This window comes from Chelon labrosus (genome assembly GCF_963514085.1).
Source record: "Chelon labrosus genome assembly, chromosome: 5".
NCBI lineage: Eukaryota > Metazoa > Chordata > Actinopteri > Mugiliformes > Mugilidae > Chelon > Chelon labrosus.
The window spans coordinates 29,186,479-29,212,507 of NC_140341.1; the positions used below are offsets into that span (position 1 = coordinate 29,186,479).

Here is a 26,029-nt window from a genome sequence, read left to right on the forward strand (position 1 = left end):
CCTGATGGGGATGGCTGCTGCCATCAAGGAGTGTCATTGGTGGGGGTGCTTGGTCTGGTCTAAGTGGGTAGTACATGTCTAAGAATGCCAGTTCCAAAAGTTTCTCACTAGAACATTGTATTGTCACAAGATGATCAATGTTATTTACGTCTCCTGTCAGTGGTCATAATGTTATACCTGATTGGTGTATATAATTATGTTTAGGCTAAACAGAGCTTGTCAAGTTATGGTTGGAGCACTGAGGAGCACTGTAATTTAATCCTTTCATATCTGAAGGTCAATGTACATACCTCTGCCCAGAATAACACATTTAAAATGCATACTTCCTCTTAAATACTGCTATCTTATTAAAATAGTCTGCCTACACAGTTGTGCCTCATTCCACCTCATCAAATGTGTTCCAGTTGGAGTTTAGAATTTTTAAAACAGGTTTAATGATTTTTCAGGTCGAAATGTGACCTGGTAATGGTGACTATGATAAAAACTTTTTAACAACTGAACATATCCCATATATAATTTCCCCAGGCTAGAACACTTTGTTGTCTGAACTGAACCACACCCAGAACCAGGGATCTGGAACAAAGCACAGGACTCCAACCACCTCCCTGCAACTTCTGTGCAGTAGTACAAGGAAGCACTTACTTGTCTTGTGCTATTCAAAAAAGTGCTATTCAATCATATCCTGTAGAGAGAGAGTCTGAGATAGACCCAGAATATCCTTAAGTTTTGGTATATCCTATCTGACCTGAATGACCTGGGATCCTCCAGAGGGTAACAGAGAAAGCAGCCAACACAGAACAGACTTGGATAAATATTAGAATATGAGGAAAATAATAGGAAGGAAGGTCCAGTCAGCACCCATCTAACCTCCAAAATCCCTCAGGCAGTATCTTTATTTATTTCGAAGTATGGACACATTCATTGTTGTGACAGCCAGAGGTGATCTTAACACTGGGCAAAAGTAGGTGAATGCCCCAAAAAAGAAAATAAAAAAGTGAAAGGTGAGTATTTAAATCTTTGATTAATTCAAAAGAAATGGTTTATAAAACACCTGTGCCCCTTAGTCTCAAAATTAAATACATCTTGAGATATGAACCTGGACTTAAGAGGGTCACAGAAGAAGTTTAAATTCCTAATGAACACTGCATTTTAAAAATAGTTATGAATCTTGGAGATTTTCATGGACTTGAGATTGGGATGTTCTTGTGTATGTGCATGTGAACATCATGTCCCAATTTCAGAATCCTGAAGTAATTCCAGTAATTAGGAACACTTATATTCTAGTTGGAATGCTCTGAAAGAAGCTGGGATACTGTTAAATATAAACTTTTGCAGATTTTGGAAAAATCAGGTTACTGACATAGACAGCTGCAATAGTTACTGAACATTTGGACACACTGTATAAATCCTCAGTTTCTACATCTCGGTTGCAGTGCCAGCCTTATAATGTGGAAAGCTGAACTGTTACTCTCATCTGCCAATACTAACAAGAAGTTGGATGAGCCAAATCCACAACAGAATGTTAAGTCCGATATAATTTAAAGTGCGCTGACAGTTGAGGGAATGTCAGACTGAATTCATATTAAACTGCACAAACAGCATGCAGTAATCACTAACCAGGTAACTACCCCAATCATATGTGTATACGAGGACCTGGTGGTTCACAGATCTTGGCATTTCATCTTTGTTCTTTCTGACAGTATTATAACACACAAAGAGTTCAAGTCATTTTTAAATGTTTTTGCCAATTGTTTCTTATGCTAAAATCATAGCTTACAGCCCAGTTGAGTTCTTAAATATTTTTCAGAATGAAGTGTTGAGGAAAATGTGCGAACGACAACTGTGCAAGCAGGTCAACAAGTGACTATCAGACAAGTGGTCCTCCATCCCCTAATCAGAATACAGGGTGGCATTCAGTAAGTGGACATTGAGTGCAGTTTATCGCCCTGACATTACCATTAATCACTGCAAAACAGTACTCCCAAACCTAAAGAATCAAAACCCCAAAATGGCTGCATTGTCCTTCTGTAAAACAGTAATAACACAGGTCAGTAATAACACCCCACTGCAATCACTAGTTCCTATTGACAACGGCTATTTTAAGAGATTTCTATGAAAAACAGAGCATCCTATGTCTGATTGATAGTGTGCATTTTCATATCTTATTATTATTCAAAGTGCAAAACAAGCATTTGCAAGGGCAATTAAATATGAGACATATTGATACCAACAAAAAAAGAGGTTTTTTTTTTAAGAAATACTGTACAATAAATACAGACAGACATAGGTTGCTATGAGTAAAATTGAATAGTTTCTTCTGGAATTTGTTATTGAAATACTGACTGAACAGTCAGAGAATGTCTGAGTATGATGATGATTTGTTTGTGAGTAACGGTAACATGCTAGGAAACCATGGATGACAATTAGAGAATGAACTGTGTAAGTAGTTTGACAAAGAGAATGAGCTGGAAAAGGAAGGAGAAGAAGCTGGTCAACAAAATTTCACAATTTTACATCCCTTTCATGTGGAACAGTTATTCTCCTACCATTTCAAAGAATACACGTAGGAGGCATAATACGTGGATATTTGAATGTATGCTGTGTTAGGTCTAATTGAGGGGTGAGCCTTTAAGTAGGAACCAATCTTTACTGGGTCAGGAAGGTAGACTGTTTTTGACCCCAACTGAGCAGCATTTGGCTGCAGAGTTCATTCACATTTATTTTTTTTTTTTGTGTATGTGTGTAATTATTTTCAAGTTCTATGAAAATGAAAGTCTGGTGGACGTCTTGGACTACTTCCATCTGTCAAAGCAATCAGCACGTTAATTAGAGTTCTGGTGTGGTAGCACTTCAGTGGCTTAAAGCGTTGGCTTAGCTTCTATAATACAAATGAAAGAAAAACCTGAAACAATACATGAAAGATGGTTTTATGACTTATTACTACTATGAATAAACCAGTTTATTGATGGTGAAACATTCCTGGAAAACTCACAAATTGAGTGATACGCCCAGGAAGTGTAATACAACATAATCAAGCAGTGAATTTGACCATAATTTTCACTCAGTTGATTTTGCTCAAAATGGGTCCAATATCACAGGAATCATAGCAAATGGTAATAGTCAGCTGTGTCTAGATGCTGTCTACCTCAGAGTTCTGGAGTTAATTACAATTTTCAAAGCCCCTACTCACCATTACTCTCTGCATGGTCAGAGGGCCTGCACAGCCCCCCTTGGACTAAATCACAGATAAATCCCTATTAATTAATGATGTAAGTAATAAGGTGATTCTTGGCCTATTTCAATCTTATCTACCAAAGGTTAACGTCAATATTACCAGCAGTGGCATCTTTTTATGCCTTCATGTTTCTTACGCTAAGTTACCTCTTTAAATTGTTAAACTTCTAGATCGCCAACAGTTGCTTTGGCGTTCTCACAGCTGATGTTTATCACTTGTGGTAACTACTAGCTCACAAGCTTCATCTGAAGGGAGCATACATCCTTGTCTTCAGTCCCAGGATTTTAGCCAACTGTCTTATCTTAAGGTCCATAATAAATTTGCGATAAGAGTGTTTAAGTATGCTGCTCCCTCTCCCTGCAGACTTTAGGGCGCGGGTATCGTTGAACAAATTTAAAGTAATTATAAATGACTTTGAGGCAAGCACATCTGCCTGTACATGTCTGATCCATGACACTGATGACTTGTGATGAACATTAAATGAATGTTTCAGTGATCCCGTAACCCAATCAGTGTTTTAATATAAATTATATGTATGTCGGAAGTCCTGTCAACCGTCCTTTAATTTGTGCTACTGCTAAAAGGGAGTCTTTATCTCAATGACACTTTCCATTTTAGATAAATGTTTGAATAATTTTAATGGTATAGTGTCATTTGGAAAATATGAGTTGCTTTTATTTTCTTTGTTTATCAGTAAATTGGGAGAATGCAAACCAACAATGTCTCTCACTGCATCCTCTCCTCCAAAGACTTAGTCATGCATTAATTGTCATTCAACTCTATACAAAAATTAAAAGATCAAAGCTTCTCCACTAAACAGTATGAATGTAGCATCTTTCAGAGATGAAATTAAAAAATATTTCAGTGTCAAGGGTTTAAAATGGGGTTATTTCTATGTTAGGATATTTAGCAGCAAAATTGTTTTTATGAACTGCTTTCCACATGTGAACATTTTGGGCACATTTTGTCATGTTAAGTAATGTGTTGGTTGTTTTGATCAACTAGAGAAACCGAGTATTTTCTCCCCTTCTCCCCCTTTTAAACACCCACAGGCATTTTCAAAGTGAATCGGTGAACGCTGTAAACTGAGATTTCCCAGAAAGCCTGGCGTGGGGCTGCAGACCGGAGCATTTGTTTAGCTAAACACCGACATGCATTTACAGCAGAGAATCTAAGTCAGTGAAATGTTTTTTATTTTGTTTTTTATAGTGCAGTTTGTACTTCCTATTCTGTTCTATGTCATTAATCCACAGAGATTGGAGGTTTTCTGACATTCCTCTAGTATGGATGGCAAAATGTGATTCAGAGTTTAAAGAATTCTCTTTCAGCATTTTTAAACAACTAACACCACTACTTTGCATTCCAGCGGTTCCCTCCATCAGGCTAAATCATAACAGGGGCTCTGCTCTCAATGTTCTTGAATTATTGAGGATGCAACAAGAGCACCAAGGTAGTGTATTTGATAACAGTCGTCAAGGTTTGTCATATGTGGCTGTTTTAGTTTGAGTATGAGGTGAAGGCTCTACCTCATCTTCAGACTGAATTACATAATTCAATCGGATTACACTGATTACATTACATTGCTTTGAATTACACAACATACGAAGATGCATATAAACAGGATTTAAAAGGTTTAAAAAAAAAAAAAAAAAAGAAGCAAAAAAGAAGTGGATAAACGTATAGATAGAAGAGTTGAAGTGTAAGACATGATATGAATAAATATTTGATTCAGTAAAACGACCTCAGTTCTATGAACCAATAGCAGGACCTTCAGATCATCACATTTGAGAACTGTAATGCTTTGTAAACACCTTGAAAACCCCAAGAGTGAGCAATGCTGTCTCCAAGTGGTGACTTTCGTCATTGCAAAATCATGCATAGTACTGCATAGTATCATTCATTCCTTCATCTTCTGTAACCACTTATTCCTGTTAAGGGTCGCGGGGTCTGCTGGAGCCTATCCCAGCTGTCATCGGACTGGACAGGTCTCCAGTCTATCTCAGGGCTAACACAGAGAGACAGACAACCATTCACACTCACACACACACCTACGGCCAATTTAGAATCACCAATTAACCTAACAAGCATGTCTCTGGATGGTGGGAGGAAGCTGGAGTACCCGGAGAGAACCCATGCAGACACAGGGAGAACATGCAAACTCCACACAGAACCTGGGACCTTCTCGCTGTGAGGCATCAGTGCTAACCACCTCGCCACTGTGCCGCCAAACGCTTATTCCTGTTTAGTACTGCAGTTTGAATGGAAATTGTGATTTATATTTTATTATATATATATATAATATATATATATATATATATAAGGTATAAAACCTTGCACTGTTATTTATATTTATTTTTTACCACTTACTTCGCAATATTTCTCACAACAGTACTGTTTGTATATTTGTGTCTTATTCCTTTGTTGATTGTTTTTTTTTTTGTTTTTTTCCTTGTTATTGTGTTTCTGCCTTTCTATTTTTTAAATTCCGTGGTGTATATTACACTTTCTGCTGCTGTAACGGTTGAATTTCCCCATTGTGGGATAAATAAAGTATAATCTAATCTAATCTTATATACAGATGTGGACAAAACTGTTAAACTTCCGTTAAAGAAAGTAAAAAAATAAAAATATATTGAAAATTAACTAATGGAAGTCAGACACTGATTGATCGAATTGTGGTTCAACAGAATCATTTTAAAAATGAATGAAACTGGTCTGGACTATGATGGTACCCCTAACTTGTTGTGTTGCACAACCTGAGGCAATCACTGCAATCAAGTGATTTCTGTAACTCTCACTGAGACTTCTTTCTTTAACATAAGGGTACCAACAATTTTGTCTATGTGTGTATACAGTATGTATTATTATACAGTAAACTCAGTGGGCTGGCTAAATAACAAAAACTCTTTTCTGTTTAATTCATTTTCACTAGTGCATCTAATGCTTTGGCAAATGGGAGTATATTGAATTAGTTAATTGAGTCAGATGTCAGAAAATAGCCACCAAAAAAACAAAAACAAAACACTTTTGTTCAGGAATGATTGTGGTGTTGGTTGAAACATACCCTTCTAAATACTGTACGTGGTGCAGGCACAAAATATACTGCCAATTGAAATGCATTATTTTTAAGGTTATGATCTGTATCACAAAATGGAAAATGCTTGTCCATGGACACTTATTATCACAAGGTAATTACAATTTGTGACTGATTTGCTCCCATGACTTTTTTGGCTCAGTTTATTTGAATGTCAAATGATTTCCATTTTTGGGGTTAAAAAATTCTCTGCCCATGATTTAATGTCCTTTAAGGAGATAACATACTTGAGTTCTGTAAAGGCTCTGAAAAGGTTATGGGTAAATCAGGATGAAGGGCCCTGCAGAAGTCCTCTGTATATGACAATCAGGAATGAAGTGCCCTCACAGGGTCCTTTTCAATGGAAGAATAAGTGATAGAGTCCTATAAAGTACCCTCACAAACAACAACATGTATTAGAGTGCCTTTAAAGGACCATATTCACAATTGACATCAGTCAGGATAAGAAGTTCAAATGCTGTAATCTATGGGGTAGTGGTGTTTTGCTGCATTCCACATTGCAACAAGTCATACAATGTAAATGTAGGAAATTGATAAATTGGTATCATTTCCCCAATACTCAGATGATTAGCAGCTGACTAGAGACAATGGACAGGGAAAGTCTCGATGGACACTGGGCCATACTTCATGGTAAAACAACATATTTGGTAACCCATTGGCTACCATTAACAACATTTTACATTCAACCACCCCCTAGGTAACATTATTGCTGTATAGGTAACAATACCATTGGAGAGGTGTAAATTGATTCTGAAAACATCCATGCACATATTGCACACATGTGCCTCGGAGTGAAGTGCACAAGATGCAATCAAGCTTGCAATGCAGTGTTGAATGTTTTGCTGTGCTTTCACCCAGCCTCAGTACTGGTTGAGTTAGTAACATTATTCATTTGCTGTATATCCAGTGTTGTGCATGTTCATATTTTTGTGAACTGTGATCTGAACGCGTAATTTTTCCAACTGTGAGTGTAGACGTGGGTTTCGCTCAATCTGGAGGGAAATAACGACATTCACCCCATTCAGGAAAAAAAGAAAAAAAGTTTTACGACAGCTGTCAGCTGACGTGCGATTTACGGCACACAGCATGGCTGGTGCAGTTGAAAGAGAAGCTGCCTCCGGCACCACGCAAACATTTGAGTTATTTCCTAGTATATATAGTCAATGGTTATTCAAAAAAGTAGCACAGATCCTTGTGGAAAAAATACCACGGGCTGGGGATGGATGGGAAGGTCAGTCAGAGATTCTATTGAACAAGAATAGCTGCTCATTAAAAAACAAACAAAAAAAACAAAAAACAAAAAAATTACCTGTTCATTTTGGAGTCTTAGTTCAAAATTTAAAAAATGTGAATTATGAACTTGAACTAGTTCATTCTATCTGTGTGAACTGAACTTTGAACTAATTCTTGTTTGGTGTGAACTTGCACAACACTGTCTGTATTCCATCTTCAATCCTTTTGGGAATCCTGGAAAATGTATTTGTTCATTTATCAGTTTGGATTTGCTGTCCTGGTACTCGTAACCAGTACTCTGGGGTTTTCATCATCAGACGGATCACTGCACTGTTGGACTTGTGGAGTTCAAGCCCTGTCAGCTTGGGGAATGCAGTCTGTTGCAGGGTCATATTACACCCCCTACCAGATATCACCACAACAAGCTGTGCCTTGTACAGCTGTCTCAGCTTGCATATTTACGATTCCACATACATACATATTTGAAAGAGGTTTATGAAAAAGATGTTTCTTGTTGTGGGGAAGATTTTGAATGTTGGGAATGCTATCTTCTCGTCATCCTCTTGAGAGCATCGAACAACTACATATTATTCTTTCTTCTAATCCCCCTGTTTATCAGGACATTTTTGTCTGGTTGCTTACCCTAACACTCAGGACATGCAACACTTTAGCTTGCACTGGGCTGGCAATTCTTTTACTTAAGATAGGCATGTAGACACATTTCTAGCACATTTCTAATTGTTTTGCTTTTGTGCTTTTAATTTAATGTTCCATGTAATGACGTTGAATATAAATGATAATAAAGTTATATTCCTGAACAAATCCCTCTAATTGTGATTTGTCTTATGCACATATCTTTGAAATGAATTGGCTGTAATCATAGACTGTATATAAATATGGACAACGCATCCCCACTGGCTGACGCTACTTTGTGGGCAGCGCCATCTTGTGAGTTTAGAGCCAGAGTCTGTGCAGTACAGTCCAAGAATGGAGCCACGCAGAGCCGTGTTATTGATGACCCGACCACACTTCTGCCAGACTCCCTCACGTTTTTGTTTATTTAATACTGCTCTCTGCTCCACCAATTACACAGAGATGTTGGATTATGCACTGTACTTATTATTATTTTTTTTTCTCACTGTCCTATAGGAAGCTTCACTGTCGTTGGCATGGCAACTTGTAGTGACCATCCTGTTTCTATAGCGTCAAATAACTAACTAAAATGAAATTTACCAGAAAAAAACTTGAGTATGCATCAGTATTATATTAACTACCTAAAATGACAGAAACAATCCATGAAAAACATTTATTTGACATTTAAGAGTGCATGTCAAAAAAGGAAAATAACCTTAATTTTATTCATAAAAAGTAACAGCGAGTCTGATTGATCTTATATACAACGACTGGAATACAGTGACATCACAACAGAACATTCCATAGAACCCTTCACTGTGTCCACTGTCACTAAAGTTCTAAATCCTGGTAAAGTTCCTACAAGTAGGTAGTTGCTCACTTTCTCCTGCACACTTTATTGTGAATGTACTTGCAAAAAAGCCTTCTTCGAAAGAGAAGTACAAATATTGCTAGCTATCTGAACTGTCAGTAAACAAAGTACTGCGCAGCTTTGCATGCAATATTTAGTTAGTTTCACATCTGAAATAAGTTAAACATGCGTGCAAAACTGTCACTGTGGCTGGGCAAGACGTGGCCTCCAAGCCTCAGCCACTGAAATGTCTGGGCACCGAAAATGGTTGCTCTGCCCCTCTTGGAGCAGCTTCATTCAACTCAGAGAGAACTCTTAACCTGGTGGCTGCTCCAGGATTGAATGTTGGGCAGTCTTCCCCTATTACTAACCAAGGACCACTTGGCCTCATGCAGGTTGGTTTTACCCCTGCTGGCACTATTGCACCTTCTGTGGTGTCAAAGTAAGTTAACACTTCCAACTTACGCTTCCAACTTTTGGCAACAATGTCCAACTCTGCCGGCTTACATGTCACAACAATGAAAGTCTTTAATTGGAGAGATACTGATGAGCAAACCATGAACCATGGATGAAGGAAATGGAAGAGATGGCCACTTTCCAGCTGTTTATTGAATACTTTTTGGAAGACACACCAGACCACCCTTCACCTGCATCTCCAACTTTGACATCAGATCACAAGAAAGAATGGCTTTTTTAAGGCACTCTGAACTAAAAACATTAAGTATCTAGATAGCAAAATTGTATGTAATATTCTTTCAGACGATCATTTTTATTTTAGGTAATAAACACCTTCAGAAAAAAAAAATAACTTGAACAGTATCAGCATCATTAATATTTAAATGGCAAGTTTATCATAATTTGCACGAGGTGTATGTTTTAAGCAAGGCTGAAGCAAACTGCACAGTTTTTTTGCACTTAATGCAAAAGCTTGGAGAATGGAAGCACATTATCTATAACAACACCTAAAAAATAAATAAATAAAAATCTGCCAAAACACTGAAAGCAGATTAGACCTGTGCCTCTGGTGTCTGGCCATTTTTTAGAGGCAGTACATAGAAAAGAAACGGAAACGGAAATATCAAAATAATTAATTTACAGAAATCTCCAGAGTTGGCAGGAAGTAAAGGATCATTAGAGAATTTAAAGAGGGGGGCAGTCTTTCTCAGCACTGTAGAGTTCATTAAGACCGGACTGAGTTCTTCAAAATATGATTGTTTCCCTGGTAACAAAAAAAAAGAAGAAAAAAAAAAAAGACAATTACTGTTATGAATAGTTTTCATATGCAGCATACAGATTGGAAAACAGCTAGTGACAGGAATATAACAACCAACCACTGGTAGTATTTTTTTAAATAATTCCCAGGTATGTTAAACACATCTACATAGAGTTTAATGCAAACTCATTATGGGCAATGTTTGCATATACTATATGACTGGCATTTTTTGTTGTTGTTTTATTTTGCTCCTACAGACTTAAAGCAGACAGACCTGACATTTATGTGATTTGTTCATATTATTAAAAGATAAGTACAAATGAATATATACATTTGGACATCACAATATAATATAATAATTCACGATAACATGCAATAAAATACTAAGATAAAAAGAATTTCATTGGACTGCAGGTTGTGTTTTATCCAGCAGAGGGCAGCAACGTACCGGCCACCGCGTAAAACGCTACAGAGGAACTGAAGAAGAAGTTTCCGGTGCTACAGCTTGGCATCATCATGCCTATTGCTGTGATTATGGAGGAAAATTTTGATAAATTATTAGAGCAGTGTGAAGCTCAGGAACTCGAGGTGAGTCCCTGTTTGTGAAAGTCATATTTCTGTGTGTGTGAAGAATGAAGGTTTTATAGGTTTTCCTCCTCTGAAGGCGTGGTAGTACTGTCGCTAATGGACAGGTTGTGAGCAGTTTAGGCTAGCGTGATGGCTAAGAGGCTAGCATAATTGAGACTCCTTTAACTTTCTGTCACTTTGAAATTAACTTACTTTTGAAGGCGACTTTTAAATTAACCAGTTAATTCCTAGCAGTGGCAAACAAAAGTGCATTGTTGCAGTTACTGACAGCTTTATCTTGTTGTTGCGAGTTAGCTAGCCAGAATCTCTTCGTTATGTTAGTAAACATAGCTACGGCTAACACCGCATCGATTTATTTAGGGTCTTAAGACATTAAAAGGTATTCCACTGTTAAGCGACTGTCGATATGTAACTACGAGAATGAAACTTTATCTTTATGAACATAGTAAGAATGTTAGCAGGAGCTAATGGAAATAACACCTTGTGGGTTGTTGACTTTGGTAGTCGAAGATGCTATATGTAGCTAACCTTACGTTACTTTACGTCAATTGTCGAATATTATTCAAAATAAAAAGACTACGCCTACGGAAGTAACACAGTGTTTTGTTTCTCCATATTGTACCTCGTACCTTGTAATATTTTACCTGCATTTACAGGCTCCAGGGGGCATTGCAACACCTCAAGTATATGCTCAGTTGCTGGCACTCTATTTACTTAATAATGACATGTAAGTAAACCGTATGTCTGTCTTCAGTAGTTGTCAGGGTGCTCTCTAAATGGTCTTTATTAAGGGTGGGATCTCATTTTGAAATTACTATACAAAGTCTAGTCCTGGATAAAGTGATAACTTGAGTATTTGCCTTATCACCATCATTGATCGAAAGCGATTGCTTTGCAGTGACAAATTTGAATTTATATTTTGTAGAAATCTATAGTTGGTAGCTGAAGGGCTACCTGAACGCTTTGATGTCAAATCATCATTAATGCATGTGTTGACTAGTTTGTGTTGATGTTGATCCAACAGGAATAATGCCAGGTATCTATGGAAAAGGATTCCTCAAGCAATAAAATCGGTAAGCATGTTAAAACATATGGCCACATGCTGAAGTATACTTGAGCTGAAACCCCCAGTTGCTCCCAAGACCATATGTAAGGACGTGGCACGTGCAATACATTCTCTTCTGCCCTGGCCACATGCAGTCGGGTCCCCCAATATAAGCCGTGCTGAATTCTGCTCAAGGGTTTCCTCGGGAGATTTTTCCTTCTTGCTGTCGCCCTATTTCTGAGTTCTGTAAAGTGTTTTGCTATATATAAACACAGTTAAATGGAATTGCCATGCTGATGCGGCTTCATACAGGAATTACTAACAGAAGTTACCAGTTTCTAACAAAACACCAAGTTCACATCAACATCCAGTTACAATTACAAGCATCTACAACCTGGAACCTTTGTGGTGATAAGATGATACGCAGAGATCTAAAGTACAAGCAATGGTAATATCAGCTAAATGCTGTTACATTGAATTCACCGCGATAAACAATAAGATAGATAGATAACTAGATAACTTTATTGATCCCTTGGGGAGGTTCCCGCAGGGAAATTGACATCTCCATCGCATACATAATAATAAGTCCAACTCTAAATAAGATAAGTAATAATTCCTTAATTGGCATCTTGATGTATTTGATTACTTACAACACAACAGTTTGTGCCTGTTTAGGCAACCAAGGTCAGTAAGAAATAGAATGATATAAACTTATCAGTTACTTGTTAGATACTCAGATTGTTTGAGAAAAAACTCATCTTGCAACTTTGCTTTAAATAGTTGCATTCATTCATTTATCGTCTGTAACCGCTTGTCCTGTGAAGGGTCGCAGAGGGGCTGGAGCCTATCCCAGCTGTCTGTAAAATAGATAAGACAGATAAATCAATGTGATTAAGTATCCCAACTATTTGGGTGTAAATAATTTTGACAGTATTATGAAAACCAGAAAACCAAGTGTAGCATACTAAGAGTTTTTGTAATCCTTTCCTTGTTGCTTACAGGCAAACCCTGAATTAGCAGCTATTTGGGCTGTTGGCCAGCGCATTTGGCAGCGAGACTTTCCAGGGATCTACACAGCCATTGCAGCTTACCAGTGGTCAGAGAATATCCTTCCGGTCATGGAGGCCCTTCGAGGTAAGAACAAAAGAAAAGTCCTATCTGACTGTCTTCTCTCATCACTTTGGGATAGTGTGAAACTTTTCAGATTAATAAGATGTCAAAAACTATGTAAATGATATACACATGTAGCACTGTGGGTACTGTACTTAAGTTCTCTACACTTGCAGTGAAATGAAATAAACACATACAATTATTCTTCATGGTTTTAGGATTACAATCAGCAGGGGGCACCAGCTGAACACAGTTGTAGCCAATATGCAGTCCAGCAGGGGAAAAATCAAACATGTTGAAAGATTAAGGGAACAAATTCCACTGTTTATACTTCACCTTCTAAGTTCCATCAGCATGTCTTATCTGTAACGTGAAGGTCATTTTTGATACAACACAAGACTATACTACTGTACATACAGGAGCCTGTCCTATAATAAATAAATCGAATATGTAAATATTTCTTTCATTTTACCTTCTTACACTTAAAGAGTGATTTTCTGTATAAAGATGAAGGTCCTCATAGTCAGAATTGTTGTGGCATATGTATCATGTGATAGTTCCCTTGTGCAAGAGTTTAAGAATAGCTTCTCCCTCATGTTTACACCACTTCATGTTGACCTGCTATTAATGCTGACGCACATTATGTCATAAGACACTTGATGACCACTTACGATAACTACTTTGGTGGATGTGGAGTGTTAGAAGCTAAATGAATACATTTTACTGTACAATGAAAATAAGTTTTGAATAAGACTATAACAGGAGTTCTTATTGAGTGAGTGAATATTTGCGGTGTATGTTTCGGTTGCCATTCATCTTGCCATTATATGGGCTAAAATAATTATTTTATTAATTACCAATATATAAAAAATAGCAAAATCCCAACGTCTGTGTTTCATTTGAAAAGAAACCACAACAATGTTTGCTGTTTTTCATAAAAAAGAAAGACTTAAACTTTACACAACCAGTGATTTAATAATGAATGTGGCTGATTGAAATTTTAATATTAATGTCTATAGAATATGAACCACTCTATTCAAAAAACAAAATATATTATATAAAACAAACTAGACATATGACACAAATCAAGTCTAAGATAAAATGGAAAAACAACAGTCACTCGATGTTGACACTGACTTGTTTACCAATTAGACTGAGCTCCTCTCTCAGGTGGGCCTCCTTAGAGCTAGTCACATGGAGTCTGTTTGTCTCTGCTTGGTCCACCCTTTTTGCCAGTGTTAGAGGGGACACAGTGCCCACTGGGACATGTGACACATGCTGCACTTGGTATGAGGAGGCCATTTCTGTGAAAAGATCCCAGGCCAGCAAGCGGGCAGGAATGTGTGCTCCCCTTTGGTGGAAAGTATCAGGTGTCATCAGCTGTGAGGGGCTGATATAAAGGACAGAGCTGCTAGCTCTCAACCAGAATAGATACCAGCATTTCACAAGGACCAGCACATACTGAGGTTCAGTTCTTAGAGTCTGCTCTCCATTTTAGGAACTTTTTGAACAACAAAGCTTTTACTCGTCTGCTTTGGGAAATTGGAAAACTTTGTAGTCTAGGTTTAGACAGAGACTTTTCATTATGGACGTTCAGAGGACAGGATCTATGGTTCGACCTCCTAGCCCAATGGATAGCCTTGAGAAGCAGTTGAGCTGCCCCATCTGCCTGGATATGTTCACCAAACCTGTGGTCATCCTACCCTGCCAGCACAACCTTTGCCGTAGTTGTGCTAGTGACCTCTATGATTCGCGCAACCCATATCGCTTCTCTGGCGGCGTCTTCCGCTGCCCTACCTGCCGGTTTGAGGTTGTCCTTGACCGCCATGGTGTGCATGGGCTTCAGCGCAACCTGTTGGTGGAAAATATCATCGATATCTATAAGCAGCAGCAGGAAGGTAGCAACAGTGGAAGCACAGAAACCAACCTGAAGCCTAAAGAATCCAAAGAACCAATGTGCCAAGAACACGAAGATGAGAGAATCAACATCTATTGCGTGACCTGCCAGGTACCCACCTGCTCCATGTGCAAAGTCTTTGGGCAACATAAGGACTGTGAGGTGGCCCCTCTAGCAAGTATTTATCAAACCCAGAAGGGTGAACTGAGTAATGCTATTGATACGCTGGTGGCCAGCAATGGGCGTCTGCAGGCTCTGCTCAATCAGATGGAAGATGCCTGCCGGGCTGTACAGGAGAATGCTCAGCGTGCTAAGCAAGGGCTAGCTGAACGCTTTGATCTGTTATATGCTGTGCTAGAAGAACGCAAGTCCATTCTACTAGAACAGATTGGGAAAGAGCAAGATGAAAAGGTGGCGGCTCTGCGGGCACTAGCTCAACGTTACGGTGAACGACTGCAGGCTAGTTCAGAGTTGACAGATTCGGCTGTGAGGGCATTGGAGCAGAGTGGAGCTGCTGAGTTTCTGTTGGCCTCCAAGGGCCTTATCACGCAGACCAAAGATGCAGCCAAATCCTCACTGGGAGAAGAGAGGCCAGAGCCTGGCTTTGAGAAGATGGACCACTTCACTTTGTCAACAGAGCATGTTGAGGCAGTCCTTGGAAAAATGGACTTTGGAATGGGTGGTGGTGAAGATGAGGAATTTGAGGATGCAGAAGAGGAAGAGGAGGAGGAGGAATAATGAAAACTGAATTAGATACGGACTTATAATTTAATATGTGCTTTTTGATTTTTTTTTATTAGGGATGTGTTTACCATCAGGACTTTGAATTTGATACTGAAGGAAATATAAGGTTAGGTTGGATTCGGGCTAAGATGGCATGCCCCTACGTTCAGTGCAATATTTAATATCAATGTCATATTCGTACCTTTTCTTAATTTCTTTTTATACTTTTGTACTTCTGAGTCAGTAAAATGGAAAATAGGCATAGAGAGACCTAAATACAGATGGTCTGAAGCACATTGTTTTCTTCATATATAGCCTTATAGTAGTTTTGGTTGATTTCCTTTCTCACTTTTTCTGTTTGTGTTTTAATTGGTGATCAGCTAACCTGTAATTACCAAATCTATCTTTAGTGGTACATGGAATAAATCTGCATGAAATTAAGCACCAACTTGCTATGTTGGTTGGCCTGATTTAAAACATGATTTTTTTTCTTTTTTCTTTTTTTAATGAAGTGGGCATAAAAGGGAGAGAACCTGTGATGACCTTCATAGATTTTCCTTGGAGTGCTTCCATCAAAATGTTTCCCTATCTGTCGCTGCTCTTACTTGCCAATGGACTGTATTTAAAAATAAAAACCCTTGCCCTGTCCTGTCTGCTTTGCCTTTGCTGGTGAAAAGTGAGGGCTATTTTTAAGAGGTGAGAGGGTGAGAAATGATAGCAGCCCTGGAATAGACTGTCATGGAAGGACAGGCCAGGTCCTGTTTCTACTCTATAAAACTCTTCACCCCCACTCTTGGATGTCTTGCTCAGCACCTCCAGCCCAACACTGAAGTGTCAGAAGGCCGTGCTAAGAAAGGCAGGTCCATTTGCCACACCAGTCATCTGCTGGCAGTCAAGAGGCAATGGTATAAATACACGTCTTGCTAGTGACTGGATTACAGAAAGCCCCTTGAGATGACCTGCTTTGCTGGTTTTGGTGCTTATCTGTAGCCAGCCAGAGACCAGAAAGTTGTTATAAACACGAAACGCTGTTTAATTAACTGTGATTCTTCTAACAGGAGTATTATATTGACAAGCCAGTATAAAACTTCAGTCATATATAAATGGTTAGATACCACCACCAAAACATTGCTTTCAAGCCACATTTCATGAGCTCCATGCCTGGATTGATATAAACCCTGCAATGTTTAAGCAAGAACTTCACATCTAACTCTACAGCCATAACTTTAATAAAACTATAAGTTTTGGTTAAAGAGGTGAAGGATCTTTATAACGAAACAGTGTCGACATAGATTCCTGAGTGTATATCTTCAAACCTCTGCCTCTTTTTAGACGCAAACAAAAACAGTGAGGTCAGGAAGCTCTTCGGAAATAAGAATGGTAAAGCGTTCTTGACAAATATCCGGCCTTCCCCTGTACAGCTGTCTTTTCTCATCCCAGTTGTTATTGTTACTGCTGCTAGCTGCAGCAAGGACTGAGTGACTGTTGATACACATAACCCGTTGCTAGGCTATAAAACCCGAAAGGCCATAACCCTGAGTCATTTACGTGATAGCTGCAGGAGCAGCAGCAAATACATGTCAATGTACTGTATGTTGTTGTGAGGCCCCATCACTCTTACAGTAATCCCCGCAATTACTGCAGCATGTCAAGTCAGACTAGATAAATAGGACTGCTTGGTCAGTTTTGAAGCCAAATCCAGCACCTGCTGATACAGACTTCAGCGGCCTTTAGTGTAAGCACTACCCTGCATGTGACATCCATGATTTATTTTAAGCATGCTTCATTTAACAAGATGTATTGTTAAGTATACTTGATTATGGAATTTGTCATTTTGCGCACAAGTTCACCAGTTGAAGGTTCTTTAATAGCAAAATGCACCGTTTAATTTAAGGAAAAACATAGATGGTAAAAGCTATTAAAGTTAGAATAACCCAGTGTTTTTGTTAGTACAGTCTTTTTTTATATCCTATTTTTGATTTGGTGTCACTGTGTGCTTGTTTACAGTGAGAGGAAGCTACTTGTCAAACACACTGAATTCCAAACTTGATAGAATAAAATCGCAAGATCAGGAAAATCACAAAAGTACCATACAGACCTCTAGGGTTGATTTGACCAAAACATACTCACCTGTAATGGCTGATGGTCATAGCAGAGTACAGGCCCTTGTTTCACAGAGCCATCACTAATGATTAATTGTTCACTACATACTCTTCCTGATTCTGGGAGATTACAGTAAGTTGTTGCTGTCCATGCACGATATGTACTATATAGAACCAGAGCATGGATTTAACTCATATGTACTCCTTATGCACCTATCTGATCTGAATGTTTTCACAGAGAGTACACGGCAAAGAGCGTACAGTCTTGTGGCCCAGGCATACACTTCCATAACAGCAGATGATTTCGCTGCCTTTGTTGGCTACTCTGTGGAAGAGGCAGTAAAGGGTAGGATTCAATTAAGCTTCTCACAGGAAATGTTTTAGCATCTGTCATTGTTTATAAAGAATTCAAATGATTATGTATTTTTCATTAGAATAAGTTATAATAAGTTTAGTTATAGTAAACTTAAGAGTCTACTACAGTCTTCTTTCTTAACATTACTAGTTATTCATTTGCTAAAGAGCATGTTTGTCCTCTCCTTTTCACACCCTGCTTTGTCCAAAGGTGTGGTGACCCAAGGCTGGCAGGCAGACCCCAATACCAGGATGGTGATGCCCAAAAAGCCAGGTAGGTGGCAGTCTTGTTCTGTTCAGTTATACTAATCATCAGCCCAAATGGGTTTCGTTTCAGTAATAATAACCCTGCTGCTATTTTTTTTTTCTTTAGTTTTATTAGACGCACATAAAGCTGATGCAAGCTGCTGTCCATCTCAGAGAAATACCGACATTTTCCTTTTTCCTAGAATCTCTTGAAACATTTGGTTTGCTCTATATATCCCAAACCTTTCTGCTGCTTTTCTTCTCTTTTCCCTTACTTGAAGAATTTGATTTTATCACTTATCCACAAGCCAAAAGGTCATGGGTGATCCACTGATTTGAGGACATGTACGAAGGACCAGTTGATTTATGCAAACTTACCAGGAGGTTGTGGTTCCTTCCTCCTCTCTGTAATCAGTGGACTACTGGAGCATCTGCTGCACACATGTCCACAGCTAACCCACTCACCATTAATCTCCACTTGTCTGCTTTTATTTTTCTTACATGTTTGCCTCCACAGCGCCACTGGAACTAAATAGTGCATGGTGATTTTGGTTGTAGAGTGGATCTCGCACAAGAAATCATTCTGGTTGGAATGAATATAAAGTTCTGTAATGATCTCCAGGCAGAATGTCTCGCAGACTCTTGCGGAGACTCTGCAGGTAGTGTTGTTAAACAAGTAGCAGTGAGCTCATGTGCAGATGTCGATGGTGTGATTAACCTGAAATGTGGGCTCTCCTGACTCTGAGTTAGAACACGTGAGCTGTAGCTGAGAGATGTAAGAAAATCGATGGCACTTGGCACAGTGAGGAATCCCACTCTGACTCATCGTCTCCTCTGTGTCTTTCTCCTCTCTCTCTCTCTCTCTCTCTCTCTCTGTTTCTCTCTCTCTCTCTCTCTCAACAGATCCTCCCCCTGTCTCGTTGGTTCCAAATGAGCAGCAGTTGGCCAGACTAACTGACTACGTGGCTTTCCTTGAGAACTGATAACCCACCAAGACCACTGCCACGCTCTTTCTCCTGCTTGGTACTGAGAGAGAATAGAAGTTTGGATAGACTGTTTGTCTTTCCTGCAACGTCTCACTCCCTGTTAAAGATGTACCAAAACACCCATCATCTCGCATGAATGCTGCAAGACATGCCTATTTATGCTCAATGACTAATAAAGCTTCCCCTGGTAATTCATATCTTGAAAATGTGTTACCTCTCAGATGAGGATGTTGTATGATAATTTTTATTTTGTTGGCTTGCTTGTTGCAGCCCACCTGATGTGTAAATTTGGGCCTGGTTTAAAAAGAAGTCTCTGATCACAATTGCTATGTTTTTACTGCTAATCTAACAAAGAAATCCACCAACCAGTGTGTATGGTACACCCTATCTGTTTTAGGACTTAAAGGTTGCCTTGAAACAAACGTCATCAGATAACAGGAGTCTTGGCATGCATGCATCACCTTGTGGAGTTCAGTCCTCAGACCTCATATTTTGAAGTTTATGTTTTGACTGGTGAATAAATATTTTGCTGTTTCTAATTTATTGTTTTTATTGTATTTCATTAAAAAGTTGGGGTGGCTTTACAGAGATCAGTCAGTGATGTTGAATATTTACGTGGCGGTTTGTCACTTTCGTTGGCCATACCATATACACTTAAATCAACTGCATGCAGTCACAGCCACAGCAGAAAACCAGGTACGTTCATATTAGAGCAAATACAGAGTTACACCATAAAATGATATGAGTTATTGGAATATTAAATTAGTTGCAATATAATCAGGGTAATGCAGCATCAACCTTCAAATCCATAAAATGTCTGCTGCAAAGGTACAAGTAATACTTCAACATACACAGATCGAGCATAACATTAAAACCACTGACAGGTGAAGTAAATGACATTGATCATCTTGTAACAATACAATGTTCCACTGGAAAACTTTTGGACCTAACATTCAGGTGGATGTTACTGTGTAAATGTGTCTGTGTCAGGCTGGAGTTGCTGACACAGTTGCTATGGGGTAGGGGTGTCTGGTCTGGTCCAGGTGGGTGGTACATGTCTAAGTAAGATCCACATGAATTCCAGGTCCAAATGTTTGTCAGCGTTATTCACTTCACCTGGCAGTGGTCGTAATGTTATGCCTGATCTGTGTATTTGTGGATGCAGTGATGAACTGCGTTGGCTGTCAGTCATTTTCAGAAATCCTGTGTCCATGTAGTGCTTTCCACTTCAGACTTGTGTGTTTTTAACATAGGACCCAAAGATCATGGCCATGCAACACTGGTTTCAGCATTGAAACACCTTGACAACAGAGCTTTCTTTCTGTTCTCTAAAACTTTTAAATGAATTATGTTCTGTAGATGAGGAAATCCCCCAAAAGCCTTTTCCATTTTAAGACTCGCCCTGTCTGTCATTCTATTTTTATAAGTGTTCATGTTTCTGACCTGTATCCAACTGACCTACGTATATTATTTATATCTGTTTATATTTGTCCCAACATGTTTGAAAAGGGTTGCTGTCGTCACATTTAAAATGAGCATGGAGAACTGGTGGACCTTTCATTCTGTGAGGACAGGTCTGCTCCCCATGTGTTTGCCGCTGCCACAAAATAAAAGAAGCATTGATTTTCTATCTTTTCTTTTTTCCATTCTTCGTCCCGTCTGTATCCTGTTTTAAAACACACACATCTTACTCTCACTGAAACTAGTTTGGCATTTAAAGGAAGTGGCAGGCGTTTGATGTGATTTAGTGTGAAATCATATACATAAGGGCCATTCCTCGCATGTCTGTGCCTGCAAAGAGCTAATTAATTTCATATCATGATATGCTTTGTTTTGAAAATGGCACGTTGGAGACAAATGCAAACAGGGAAACTGCCATTCTCTTTACATTTGATGTGTTGCTTCTTTTGAACCTATTTTAGGCTACATCTTCCAGGAAGCTTTTTTTAATTTCTGCTCTTAAATTTTCATCGAAGATGTAATTATTTCCTCATTCACCAATGTTCAGAATACATATCATCCAATCAGTAAATCTTTACATTGTTCTCCTATATGTATAGAAGTGTTACGGTTTGAATGTTGCTTGATCCGCTTTAAATAAACACGTGTCGACTCCAACCATGTCCAGGGATATGTTGAACCAGCACTGGCCTCATGACAGAGCAGCATGCCAGAGGCAGTCAGCAGAAGCGTGAGAAGGAAACTGACCCCAGTGACCCTGCCCTGCTCCTATCCGTTAAGTCACCACAGCACAAAATACATAGATCAGACATAGCATTATGACCGCTTGCGTAATATTGTGTAGGTCTCCAAAACAGTTATGGGTGGTACATCTCTAAGTAACATCCACGTGAATGCCAGGTCCAAAAGTTTCCCAGCAGAACATTAACACAAGATGGTGTGATCATAATATTATGCCTGATCAGTATATGATCATGGCATGCACCCTCACTGATCACCAGTCACGGATGACATGCTGAGGTGAAGTTGCAAAGCCAGAGAGAACTCAGTGGAAAGGTGAATGTATTCATGTGGACAACCGTAAAACCAAAAGAACTTCTTACTGGACGTGAATATAACGTGTGTGACCGGTTTAGTGTGTGGTGCTAATGACGCCAAGGTTGTGGGTTTGATGCATTGCCTTTCACTCTTTAAGTAACTGAAAGTATGGTTGCATGCTTTGATGGCATATGGACCACCTTGGAATCTGCCTCAATCATTTAAAGTCATTCCACTTCTAAACCACCAGTCAGACTAAGTAGAATTTTGAGATACAATACCGTGCAACAGTTTGGCCCAACCAATACAAAAACAAGTCTAAAATCAAACTGCTTTTAATGTGTTTGAGACCATGAGTTGTTTTGCGCTGAGGTGGTGTTGGTATACAGCAAATACTCTCATTTAACGCCAATAGATGGCTAATTCATATCACGACAAGAATCACGTGTCTAACTAAAGAGAAACAGCTCACCATAAGTTTAAGGAATGAAGGTAAGTCAATCTGGAAAATTTGAAGGACTGTATGTTTCTTCAAGTTCAGTTGCAAAAAACCCATAAAACACTGTGATGAAACTGTCTCTCACAAGGACTGAGCCAGGAAAAGAAGCCTCCCCTCTGCAGGAGGGGGGATCTGCCTCAATGGGATTTATTTCAATATCTGCATAATTCTTACCATCATCAACATTATGGACGTCAAATTGTTGAAGAATATAAAACATAGGCCTATGGCAATTGCCTTCAATGCAGGGAGGCTCCACTCCACTCCAGGTGTGTGTGTAGGGGTGAGTGAGAGGCCCATGATAAACTTCCTCAGATGAAAGCATTCCTCAGCCCTTCAAATGTACTTTGAATGCAGTTAATCTTTCTGTTTTCTCCTAAAGTCTGAGCATCTTAGAGGCACTGCAGTGATTTGAATCCTGCAGCAGACACTAAATCAGTCTTTGCAGTGCAATTTTGGTGGTCTTTAAAACCCTATCAGCCCATTAATGCTGAGTAACTTGATGCGTGCAGATAAGCTGCGCAGTTTTACAAGTTCATATGATACACAAAATATGCCAAGGCAGTGTTCTGAACCAGCTGGGGAAACGCTTTGAAGCAAGGACACAAAGTCACAGTGTGTTTCCACACTTGGCTCTCAGGACTTTTATTGCCGTGGGTCCAGCAGCAAGGTTTGACGGTTACATGCTGCTTCAGTGAAGGAGTGAGGATCTAGTTTTACTAATGGTGATCTTCTCAGCCTTACCCATGCATGCAGATCCTTTGTTTAATGAGGTCCAATATTTGTCATGATGCTTGAACAAAAAGAAACAAATTGAACATGACTTGAAGTGAACAACATTGATCATCCTTAGACAATTCAATGTTCTATTGGGAAACTTTATATATGATAGGCATATTAATGTTTGCATATCAACCATAATATGGCAATTTAACGGGTGAACTTTGGCGTGATTTGTCATTCTAACTTTTAAAGGATGCTCGTGCTCTGCGATACATTACAGCCGCTTTTACAAAAATAGTTTTTCGGCCTTAAAAATGCTGCTCACAAATGGCTTCCACATTGCAGAAGTCTTTGTCGTTCAGATGTTTCGAGTTTAGTTTGCCTGTTTTGAAGTGGCTGAGATCACTGTCTCATATTTTTCGTACAACCCTTTCATTTTTGTTTGCAATGAGCTGACAGTTATTAGCAACAATTAACAAAGTGAACACAGAAGAAGCAGAAGGAAAGACTGGACATCATCCATATGGGTGTGGTTTTTGATTTTCATTTGTTTCAGCCAGAAAGACCACCAGCTGGTGGGACTAAGTGAGTGGCTTAGCGTGCACAGATGCTCACGATGAGCCTGCTGAGGTCATTTTTCCAGGGGTCGAAAGCGACCTCTGTCTCACATCACAACACATACCAGTGACATGATGTTGTAGAGGTTCTGCTTAAAGCTGTGAGCTACATCCCGAGCCCTGATTTTTAAGCCTGTATTGTTTTGCAAGTGGCACTATTAAAAGTATGTCAAAGTGGATATTAGCAATTCACTCTTGCTGCATATCTATGAATGTGCAGACGGCTACTGCACTGCTTGATTACACTGATAGAGAAGAAGTTATAATGATTCTCAGACCAGTTCTGCAACAATAAGAAAGAGGTATTTTTCTATTAAATGCAAGTGTATTATGGAATCATGATATGAGTTATGGCTTAGGGAGACAAAAAGCAGCAATCAAACAGGCCTAACTGCCTCGCTAAACTGTGTATCAAGCTATAGCTAAAGCAGTGACTGTTTTGATAAGCGTGCTTTAACTACAAAGCCCAACTTCATATCTAAACCTATTCAGACCTATTCATGGTGTGCTAGTATGGCAATACTCATGACAGAGTTTTTGTTCAAATGTAGTTTGTGCAGTTTGAGTTTGCAGATACATAGTAAGATGGGATTGCTCAGAAGTGCTGACAGTATCTAAATCAGGCCGAGAGGTTATATTCAGCAGTCCCATGATATCTGGAGAGGTTTAACCCAACAAGGAATGTCTTGGATGGGGAAAGAGCTTACATAAGTGGAGGGTGAGCCAGTAGGAGGCAGTCTAAACCAACAGATATCAGAGTGCACACAAGACACATATTAGCAGATGGTACAATGCATCATATACATAAAGCTTTCATTAAAAGTAGCAATATTTGGATGTGAGGAGAAGAGGCAGATTTTTCTCCTTTGATTTTCACGTGTCTTCTCTCTTGGGGGGGTTGTTTAAATTTTCATTAACAGCGGCAAAAACTCCTTCGCATTCGCAGAGAAAATGTTTCCATGTGGGATGATGACTCATGAGCATGAGACCAAGAGAAGAGTCCAAGAGGATGTGGGAGACTGAACAGAGGACAGCAATGAGAAAAAGAGGGGGATCAGAGGGGAGAAGGAGAGGAAAGATGGTCCAAGGGGCCAGTAGGAACCAAAGAGAGGGAGGTGGTGGGAGGAAGTGAACACTGCAGAGGCGTTGCTTCACGAGTGCCAAGTGGACACACAGACTAAGATAGTAGCTGGAAATTTAATAAAGCTGCATTAGAAGTACATTTCTCAGTGTTCAGTAAAGGTAATGGGGGTTTCAGAGGTCGTGGCATGCTTACATTTCAAATTATACAAATGAACTGCAAGTGGTTGTGGTAGCTTTTTAACATGCACCACAGTTTGTAATATTACAAGCTACATCCAGACGGAGTCTACAGATTTTAGGATTCATAATTCACCCTGGTGTAGCATAAAAATTGCAGGCTTTGTTAAAGAAAGAAAGAAACTTGATGACACTTGATGACTTAAGAAATCCTTGCATAACCAAGCCTTGAGCATGCATCCTTAAAAAAAATCTCATGTGAACCAGCAGAACGTGAAAAAATTAATTCTCACGATCGATGAATTAGACGCAGTTTTTCGGTGCAGCTGTTTTCCAGGCCATGTGACCTGGGTTAAGAGTTCCCAGATAATAGGGTCCGGGCCCTTACATCTTCAATCCAAGAGATTTCCTAATCTGCCAATTAAAAGTAGATATTTCCAGCGGGACCTGACTTGGCTTAAATAGCCCCGCTGCCAGCCAAACCTGAATGGCTCTTTTATGAGTCTGCCGTGCACTCTTCATTCCCGTCCTGCTCCTGGGGACGTCACCTTTGGCTCTGTGTAATTGCAAAGGAAATTAAATGAGGAAAATGAATACAAATCCCTGACAAAGTACACTGAAGACCTACAAAAGCGTGTTTTTACTTCATACAGCCTCAAAGTTGACTTGTATTTCAAAAACACACATTTAAATATAAATTCACACTTAATGCCAAAAGCCTTTTTCCAATTTAGACTGTTTTAGTGTTATATAATACTTTTGGAAAGTATTAGGCTGAGAGAATGACGGCGCTTTAACAGAGATTTTTCTTGTAGTATGATAGCCTCAGCCAGCTGGAATAAACACTAACTATGCTTCTTCACCAACCACCTATTTCAATCATTTGTGAGACTTTCGTGACAGACAGCAATTCCATAAAGATCAACTACAGTATTTGACTATATTCTATATTTTGTCACAACGTTTTTTTATGAGTGTATCCTACTAACATGTATGTGTGTATCCATTCACTCATTCATCCATTGTTACATCTACCCTTTCCTTGCTCCCAAGACAAACCAGTGCTCAACAAACTTGCAGTCCAAAATAATCTTTATTTTGCCATTAAATTAAACTTTGGGT

The 26,029-nt window shown here is 39.1% G+C and overlaps 2 protein-coding genes across 2 annotated transcripts; both read left to right on the forward strand.

The window, feature by feature from the left end:
• The first annotated feature begins 10,690 nt into the window (after positions 1–10,690).
• On the forward strand, positions 10,691–20,155 carry cops8 (COP9 signalosome subunit 8). Its single transcript, XM_084545279.1, has 7 exons — positions 10,691–10,846; positions 11,503–11,573; positions 11,871–11,919; positions 12,893–13,025; positions 17,962–18,069; positions 18,289–18,351; positions 19,227–20,155. Exons 1-7 carry the CDS (start codon positions 10,775–10,777, stop codon positions 19,304–19,306), a joined length of 576 nt encoding a protein of 191 aa, XP_084401405.1. The 5' UTR covers positions 10,691–10,774; the 3' UTR covers positions 19,307–20,155.
• trim63b (tripartite motif containing 63b) lies at positions 14,021–16,269 on the forward strand. Its single transcript, XM_084545278.1, has one exon. It carries the CDS (start codon positions 14,587–14,589, stop codon positions 15,634–15,636), a length of 1,050 nt encoding a protein of 349 aa, XP_084401404.1. The 5' UTR covers positions 14,021–14,586; the 3' UTR covers positions 15,637–16,269.
• Positions 20,156–26,029: the final 5,874 nt, after the last annotated feature.

Excerpts from the sequence above, each read along its gene's own strand:
- trim63b (XM_084545278.1), top strand. The coding sequence starts at position 14,587 with ATGGACGTTCAGAGGACAGGATCTATGGTTCGACCTCCTAGCCCAATG.
- cops8 (XM_084545279.1), top strand. The coding sequence starts at position 10,775 with ATGCCTATTGCTGTGATTATGGAGGAAAATTTTGATAAATTATTAGAG. Across the intron at positions 11,574-11,870 it reads TATTTACTTAATAATGACAT|GAATAATGCCAGGTATCTAT; the intron begins GTAAGTAAACCG and ends TTGATCCAACAG. Across the intron at positions 11,920-12,892 it reads TTCCTCAAGCAATAAAATCG|GCAAACCCTGAATTAGCAGC; the intron begins GTAAGCATGTTA and ends TGTTGCTTACAG.